Here is a 9,028-nt window from a genome sequence, read left to right as displayed (position 1 = left end):
TGCATGGTGCCATTTATAAAGAAAGAGGGTTGCTTACCTCAAAGGGAAAAATCATCAAAAACAAAGAGGAAATCCAAGCTCTACTAGAAGCTATATGGAAGCCTAAGGCAGTGGCATTGATGCACTGCAAAGGACACCAGAAGGGAGATTCACCAGAGGCAAGGGGAAATAGGGCAGCTGGCCTACAGGCCAGACAGGCAGCCTTGGGGCCAGTAAAACCTCTGACTCTTCTTGTGACTCTGCTGGCCCCAACCCTGCCTCCTACCCCTACGTACTCACCTGAGGAAGAAAACTTTGCTAAAGAACAGGGGGGACGACAAGATTCCACAGGATGGTGGATTCTACTGAACACAAGAATTGTGCTCCCCGAGGCTCTAGGACGGGCTCTAGTTAAGCACACACCAGGTCACTCACTTAGGGCAAACAAAATTAACTGAGCTGCTGAGGGTTAGATACTACATTCCACACTTACATAAGATTGTTAGAAAAACTACTATTTGTTGTAATGTAGGTGCCAGGGTAAATCCAGGAGGCAGTAGGCCTAGTCAGACAGGGATGAGACTTAAAGGTATTAGCCCAGGGGAACACTGGGGGTTAGATTTTACTGAAATAAAGTCCCCAGAGTGCGGCTGGGAGTACGTCCTTGTGTTTGTAGACACTTTCTCTGGATGGGTCGAGGCTTTTCCTACTAGGTCAGAAACCGCACTGGTAGTAGCGAAAAAATTGTTACAGGACCTGGTTCCTGAGTTTGGCTTGCCCCTGACACTGGGATCAGGTAATGGCCCTGCATTTACAGCACAGGTTTCCTGGAAACTACACTGTGCCTATCGCCCCCCGAGTTCAGGGCAGGTTGAAAAGATGAACCGGACCATAAAGAAAACTTTAACAAAATTCATTCTAGAGACCGGTGAAAACTGGGTCAGCCTGGTTCCTTTTGTTCTCCTCCGTACCCCATGTACTCCGTATAAAAAAGCTTTACTCCTTTTGAAATTATGTTTAAAAGGCCCCCTCCCTTACTCCCCAGACTTGCGGACGCCATACATGCTGGAGTCCATAACCATACACTCCTTAAGTCCTTGCAGGCACTCCAGTCTGTTCAGTCCCATGTGCACTCGCTCATCTGGGGAACTCGACCTACCCCAGTGGATTTCACTGACCAGCCGGTACACCCCTTCCAGCCAGGGGACGAAGTCCTGGTGAAGAGAATCACTACCTCTGGCCTAACTCCTCGCTGGAAAGGACCCTACACTGTAATCCTGGTCACCTCCACAGCAATCAAGGTGGATGGACTGACTGCCTGGATTCACCACTCACACGTCAAGACTGCCCCCCCAGATGCAGGATGGGAAGCGGTTCCATCCTCAACGGACCCCCTAAAGCTAAGACTATTGCGCCGTTCTCGGTCATCATCCTAATCTCCCTGATTCCTGCAACCACCCTCCAAAAGGGACCCTCCATGGCACCCACCTACTATCGATGGGTCATCACCGAGGGCTCCAGTGGAGCATATGTTAGTTCCTTAACCGGAAAGGGATCCACCCTAGCAACCTAACCCTGGAGTACACTCCGGAGACCCCCATTACCTTCTCCCTGTACCTCTGTGCCCTCCTGGGCCCCCACTTAAATTTCAGGACAAGTGGAGGTATAGCTGGGTGCGGCAGTTTAGGGGCAGAGTGACAACTCCAGACCATGGGGTTATATCTGTGCCCAGGATCCACCCCACAAAAAAGATGAACTGTGGAGACTTAAATGAATTCTTTTGCCCCCATTGGGGTTGTAAGACTATCTCCACTAGAACAGGATATACTGCAAACAGAAACTCTTTCATTTCTTTCACCCGAGACCCTCCCCCAAACCCCTGGCTAACATTCCTGCTCACTGGATTAGCAGGACCCTTGGTGCTAATGGTCCTAGGGTTAACATTTGGACCATGCCTTTTAAACATGCTCCTCAAATTTATCCAGGAAGAAATAGATTCGGTCAAATTGATGGTTCTGAGATCCAAATATGGGCCGTTGTGTCAAAAAGAGGAAACCTATTAAAGATTTAATACATGTTAAAAGAACAGGGGGGAATGTGATATTGTGCCAGAATTGCTAGCCTTTGCTTTAGTTATTTAGTAATAACTAAAATAAGCAGCCCAGGATAACTAAGATCTGTGTGTAAACAAATGCTTATCTTGACTTCTGTAAACCACTGAAGTAACAAACAGAATGACAAAAGTCCCCTAGCCCTTGGAATGTCCAAAACCTTTTCATCCCCATCCCCGCTCCTCACCCCCACTCCCAAGGTGGTTTTTCGGTTATAAAAAGTCTTGGCACCCTCCTTTTGACACCACAGGTTGGAGAAATGTGAGTCCTCTGTGGTCGCTGGCATAATAAATGACCCTGCAATCTAGCATACTTTTGTCTTGGTGCTAACTTTCTACGCCCGGTCCAATACAACAGTACGATGGCAATTCTGTGTAAGAAATCACAATATTTCACAGACAACTAATGCAAGGTTCTCAAATAGCCAGCACTGATCCCGCACCCTCAAATACGTCACGACCTCGCGAAGGACGAGGAGTGTGAATTATACTTATCCTAGTTGTATTTCTAGTAAAACATAGTTTCTTATTGTCAATGACATTGTGTTAGATGAAAACGATTTCTCTCTTTAAACCTCTTTGAAAGAAATAAAATTGTCTGGGCGCCGTGGCTCACGCCTGTAAATCCCAGCACTTTGGGAGGCCAAGGCAGGCAGATCATGAGGTCAGGAGATCTAGACCATCTGGCTAACAAGGTGAAACCCGTCTCTACTAAATATACAAAAAATTAGCCTGGTGTGGTGGCACCCGCCTGTAGTCCCAGCTACTTAGGAGGCTGAGGCAGGAGAACTGCTTGAACCGGGGAGGCAGAGGTTGCAGTGAGCGAAGATCTCACCACTGCACTTCAACCTGGGCAACAGAGCGAGACTCTTGTTTCAAAAAAAAAGAATTAAAATTGATTTGGAATTAAGAGCTTGACTTTCGAACCATATGTTGTTTTCAATCAAAAACTGTAACCAGAGTTCCTTTTAAAGTTTCAGCATTTAATTGAAATCACAAAAGAACTTCATTAAGCCCTTAATACTTGTGTTCTAAGTGAAAAGGTTAGGCTTCCTGCAGAGCAAAAGCACAGCAGAGATGACTCTGCCTCTTAAGTGGAAAAAAAAAAAAAGGGGACATTTTAAAAAATAAATGTTTTGGATTCCATTTGCCTCAATTTGTTTTTTCATTTCTTCTCAATTCAATTTTAAATAAAATTAGAAATTGATGGTGGAAAACCAGTCACAACTAGGAAAACCTGACAGTTTCTTCACAGCCAAGTATCCAAAACCTTAATTCCTGACTTGCGTCCAAAAGACAGATGAGGAGGCTGCCTAAAACATGACCAAGGTTTGCAAACCCTGGCCCAGTTCAGTCTTCACGCAAAAGTCAAAGCCAGGGTGAGTTTATTCTGAGTGAAGGAGGATGGGCAGATGGGAAAGCAGACAGTTTCTCAAGATGCCCCGTCCCCTCCCTGCCTCTCCTGAATGCGCTAGGAGAAAACTGTTCAGTCTCTTTAAGTGTATAAGGCTCCTGAAATGCTTCTGTGACCTTCAGGCACCTTTGCACTGGATACCACTAAGGGAATGGAGAAGAGCAAATATTATGTCCTGAGGCCAAGGTCTTAATTGGCCTCAGGGAGAGACTTAATAATAACCACTTTCTGTTTTGACTCTTCTTATGCATTACCACTAGAAAAGGTGAGTAGGATTCATTGTTCAAGAATCTGACTTCCCAGTGCACTAAAGGGAAGGACTGTTTTCCAAAGTCAACTCAGGAAAAGTAATATTAACAAATGGCAGAGGATTTCCCCTGTAGAGTCTAGCATCTAGCTCTATTATCAGTCGTGTTACTTTTTACAAATGCACATTATAGGCAATTTATCAGATTATAGACAATTTGGGCAGAAATACAGAAATAAGAACTCAATAAATAATAAAGGTGTATATTCTTTACAAGGCAAAATTATTCCTCTACCACCCCTGAATTCGTGAAAGTAAGAAACCTGAGAAATAAAACAGTCAGTGACTGCAACCCTGCTTAGTAAAGAAAGGTCAAAAGGACACTTCCACTTACCGAAGATCAAAAGGGAACTTATTCTAAATTCTGCTTGAAGAGGAACAAATTTGCTTTTTAAATAGTGGCAAAGGAGCAAGCAAGTAGATTACTCAGTAATCCAATGCTCAAGAGCCAACAATCACTTACTTTGTAAATGGTAGGTATTATCTGTCTTATTTTCAGCCTGTGAAAGACAAAGACATCATAAACTGCTGAAACTGCGAGAACAGTCACTCCTTGTTCCTTCCACAACATGCTGCATCCTGCGCACAGTCCTGTCCCCAGGAACCAGCCCCAGGTTCTGGCTGAGTAGCCTCTTGTAGAACAGTGTTTAATGTAGCAGAGCAAGGAGAGGAGGAAGAAGAGACTGGCCCCAACGTCGGCTCGTCCCACGATTCCTGCCACTGCCTCGGTGTGAATGGGGTGAGAAGCAAACATCAAGCCAGCCATGAATGTCCAGTATCCATCACCAAGGAGGATCTTGGAGAAGCTTGTGAAGAGACCAGTGACTGCTGCGTGCAACAGGACATTGACAAGATGGTAGCTCCAGGGATTCAACCCTCCAATGGCATGGTTCAGGCGAAAAGAAAGAGTGCAGAGTGGCCGGTAGGACTTGTGGCTGCCACTGTGGGTTAGAAGAGTCCCCCAAAAATCATTGTAGAAAATGTGCGTCCATGGAGTTTCTGGGAGAAGGTCCTGATTAGTCTTGATAGCACGGCTAAAAAACAAAATGTTAAAAAAAAAAAATCAAATGTAAAATACAAAAAGGAAAAAAAAAGAAAAACTATGACATTGCTAAGATATTGCCTTCCTCGAAAGCTTTGTTACTATGTGGCTTTATGATGGGATTCCAGGCACACATACGCTGAATTCATGCCCTCCCCTTAATGCTTACTAAAACCACAATGAGGGCTGTTTTTCTCTTCCTTAAAAGCTTCCTTCCTTGTTGGAATGCAAATATCTTTGAATAATAAAGTTCTTCATCTGGTTTAAGCCTTAGTGTAGCAGTCTGCCAAACAACTACCCTGAAAATCATGTGACATACCAGCTAAAAATGCATAGACCAGATCCCAGGTTGTGGCTGATCCTCAGAATCTGCATCTTTAAGAAGCAAGGCCCATATGATACAAGGACTAGCCTCCAACTAGAAATAAATTTTACAAGGAATATCAGTGCCCAGTGCTTCCCATACATACAGATCACCTGAGGACCCTGTTAAAAGGCAGGTTCTGATTCAGTAGGCCTGGGAAGAAGCCAGAGAGATTCCACGTTCCATTAAGCTCTCAGGTGAGGCTGATGTTGCTGGTCCTTGGACCACATGTTCAGTTTATTTTTTTTAAAAAACGGAGTTTCAGGCTTGTTGCCCAGGCTGGAATGCAATGTGATCTCGGCTCACTGCAATCTCTGCCTCTTGGGTTCCAGCCGTTCTCCTGCCTCAGCCTCCTGAGTAGCTGGGATTTCAGGCATGCACCACCACGACCGGTTAATTTTGCAGTTTTAGTAGAGACAGGGTTTTACCATGTTGGCCAGGCTTGTCTTGAACTCCCGACCTCAGGTAATCCTCCCGCCTTGGCCTCCCAAAGTTCTAGGATTACAGGCGGGAGCAACCATGCCCCCAGCCTCACATGTTGAGTATTAAGGGCCTAGATAGCTGGAAAGACTAGGAAGAATGGCTCTTCACCTAGCCAGTGTTTCCCTTCCAACTACCTGCTAGTAAACTTCAGCCTTTCCCACTTCTTAGCTTTCACGGGACTTAGGACTTACTCTTCTCTATAGAAATCTTCATGGCACTTCACTGTTTCCTGCTTTTGAGGATAGTTTCCATTTGCATGCCTGATATTTCCAAACAGACTTTGAGAAGGAAGGATCTACCAATTGCTAAACAACTGATATACTGCCAAACACCATGCTGATCTCCTTGGCTACATCTTCTGATTTAATCTTTAGAACAATGCTGAGGAGGTAGATATTATTCTCTACATCTCTCAAGTGAGAAAATTTATAGTTCAGAAAGATTAATTAATAACTGGCTCAGAGTCACACAAGTTGAGAACAGTAACAGAGCTTCGTGATTAATTCCCTTTCCACTATTCTGGGTTTCCCAAAGTGTGATCCATCTACTACTGGGGGCATGTAAAAAGATGTACGCACATTGTAAAAATTGTAAAGGTTATATTTATGTTAATGGTTATCCTAGCTATCTACTCTGAATAAAGCTATTGAAAATTAAATGATGTTGCTGGTCCTTGGACCAACCAGAAGTTGGTCCAAGGACCAGCAACATCATTTAATTTTCAATAGCTTTATTGAAAGTTAAAGAAAAAGAAAAGGCTTAAGTAAAAGAAAAGAATTAAGTAACCAAAAGTACTGATGTATGTGGATATGGTACAAACACTGAAAGTGGCATTAAACTATTCAGTTTGGAACATCCTGGCTCTGTGCCACTATCTTCCCAGAGAACAGAGTGGCATTTGGAGTCTTTTTGTATCCTTATTGCACCTGTTTCTGTATTTACAGAACATACAAGAGACATATGCGTTAGTAGGGCACAGGAATGAAAACCTCCAGAACTAAAACACTTCTGCCTGGTCTGGTATCAGGGCTTTTTAAAGAGCTATGGGCACCTGTATGGATAAAGAATAATACGTGATAGGCGACTGTCTTCATGATGTTCAACCCTAGATCCTCCACCAGTTCTGCCTTCTGTTGCGAGGCAGGTGTGATCAGAGGAATTTCCACATGGATATTACCAAAACACAGGCTGAGAAAGCCCTGGATTCAGAGGAAATGTTCCTGAGTCCTAACTCTTTCATTCACTGCCTGACTGCAAAAACAAGAAACTATCACAGAGATTCAACAGATTAAGAAACAAACCCATCTAAGGTGATCTCACCAGCGGAAACAGCTGAGCAGTTGGGTCCAAACGACTAGGCATGATCGTTTTCAGCTGCTTCTCTAAATTGCTTCCCATTAACCTCTCTGAGCTTCAGTTTCTGTGATGATAGTTTTACCTTGAAATCATTTAATAAACACGTATAGTTGTTCATTTGTTTTCTATATAGAGAAGCAGAAAGCAGTGTTTTACATACATGAGTGTTCTGGACACCCTAGTGCAAATGAGATCTCTGCTCTGCTGGCTGCTGCTATTACTCTATAAAGACTAGGGTGTGATCTATGAAAAGTCCCTTATTAAAGTTCTCCTGACCCATAACCTATCAAATTAGATGCATTTTGGGATTAAAATAGGCAGATCAGAAGCTGATGATTATATACTATGTGTCAAATGCCGTGGTAATCCATATAGTAATACATATATTATGTACTAATAAGAACTAGTTGACTTTTCTAAATGTTCAATAAAAAGGAAAAAGATCTGTGAAAATCTTCAATTACTCCATGTGGCCAGGATGGTTCACTGTTCCCCAATATCTATTCTCTCCCTTTTCCATACAAATGAACTTCAATTTTTAGTTGGGTGTGTAGTCATCTAGAAAAAAATATATTTCCGTATGTTCCCTTGATGTTAAATATGATCATATGATGAATTTTTATCTACTACTTCCGGAAAGTGTCTTTAGGAGGAAAGCTTAGCCTTCTTCCCTTCTACCTCTACCCTCCTCCTTCCTGCTGAGTGGAGCACAGATGTAATGGTTGGAGTTGCGGCAGCCATCTTGGCCCACAAGGTGTTCTTAGGAATAGAAATCATGCAGACAGCAGAGCAATAAGATTGAGGGAAATTTGGTCCCTGTTACAAGAGGCTATACTGACCCTGGGCTAACTACCTCCTATTTCTTCAGTTTGAGAAATAAATTGCTACCTTTCCTAAACTGATATTTTGAGTGTTAACTAGCAGCAGTTGAATCTGGTCATAAGCAAAATCCTTATTAACAGAAGACCTACTATAGCACAGTGGATTGATTTTCCATTTTGATTTTGATTTTTGCAAATCTCCATATATACTGTGTATTAAATTTCCATATAAATTGGATTTAAAATATTAGAACCAGATGTTATTCTGGATCTGTTAAATTAAAACACCCTGCTATGACATTCATCAAGAGTCTAACCCAGAAGTAATTACTTAAGACATGATGGGTTATAATTAATATTTAAAAGAAATATATATATATATATAAAACCTGACAAACTGCCAAACAGTTTTGTCAGAAAGAGCTTATTTCAAGCAATTCAGAATGAAAACCAAAATGGCTAAAACTAGACATTAACCTAGATATTGATGTAAATATCTCTACTATCAATCCAGAAAACCTCACACCATCACAGTCAGGGCAGTGGAGAGCTCAAAGACAAGGCATTCTGAAATAAGGCTCTGTCAATGCAGTGAGAAAAACTGTGAGGCACACTTTGTTTAAAATAATACTCCATCCTTTCAGTGGCAGATTGAAAAGGATGAAGAATCTTCTTTCCAAACTAGATTTCTACATGCTATTAGTTCAGTGCCATAAACAACTCTGTAGAGGCTTTTAGATAAAGAAAAAAATACACCCATTAAAAAACCTGTTCAAAGTTGCTGGAATTTATCTTTATAGCAATAAATCTAGTAGCCTATAGCAGCCACAAAATATATCATATCTAAAGACCCCCATCAAGGAAGTTTCAAAACAAAGAACAAAATTAACATATCGCATAATTTTACTGTGAGAAAAAAAAAAAAAGCTTTGATGCTGGGTGAGGTGGCTCATGCCTATAATCCCAGCACTTTGGGAGTCCAAGGCAGGTGGATCACCTGAGGTCAAGAGTTCAAGACCAGCCTGGCCAACATGGTGAAACCCTGCCTCTACTAAAAATACAAAAATTAGCCAGGTGTGGTGGCAGGCACCTATAATCCCAGCTACTTGGGAGCCTGAGGCAGGAGAGCTGCTTGAACCCGGGAGGTGGAGG

At 42.5% G+C, this 9,028-nt stretch overlaps 1 protein-coding gene across 5 annotated transcripts in view; it reads right to left on the bottom strand.

The window, feature by feature from the left end:
* The window catches only part of TMTC2 (transmembrane O-mannosyltransferase targeting cadherins 2), a 444,836-nt gene that overhangs the window by 277,546 nt on the left and 158,262 nt on the right, over nt 1-9,028 (bottom strand). For 4 of the 5 annotated variants that reach the window (XM_017543508.2, XM_017543509.2, XM_037743847.1 and 1 more), the window contains exon 2: nt 4,274-4,844. The exons of the other annotated variant lie outside the window; for it this stretch is intronic. In XM_017543508.2, the coding sequence (XP_017398997.1) occupies nt 4,274-4,844 (571 nt within the window). The remainder of the gene's footprint in view (nt 1-4,273; nt 4,845-9,028) is intronic. 5 annotated transcript variants of the gene reach the window in all.

The sequence above is a fragment of the Cebus imitator genome, unplaced genomic scaffold (genome assembly GCF_001604975.1).
Source record: "Cebus imitator isolate Cc_AM_T3 unplaced genomic scaffold, Cebus_imitator-1.0 Scaffold156, whole genome shotgun sequence".
Taxonomy (NCBI): Eukaryota; Metazoa; Chordata; class Mammalia; order Primates; family Cebidae; genus Cebus; species Cebus imitator.
This window is presented reverse-complemented; position numbering and strand designations above follow the sequence as displayed.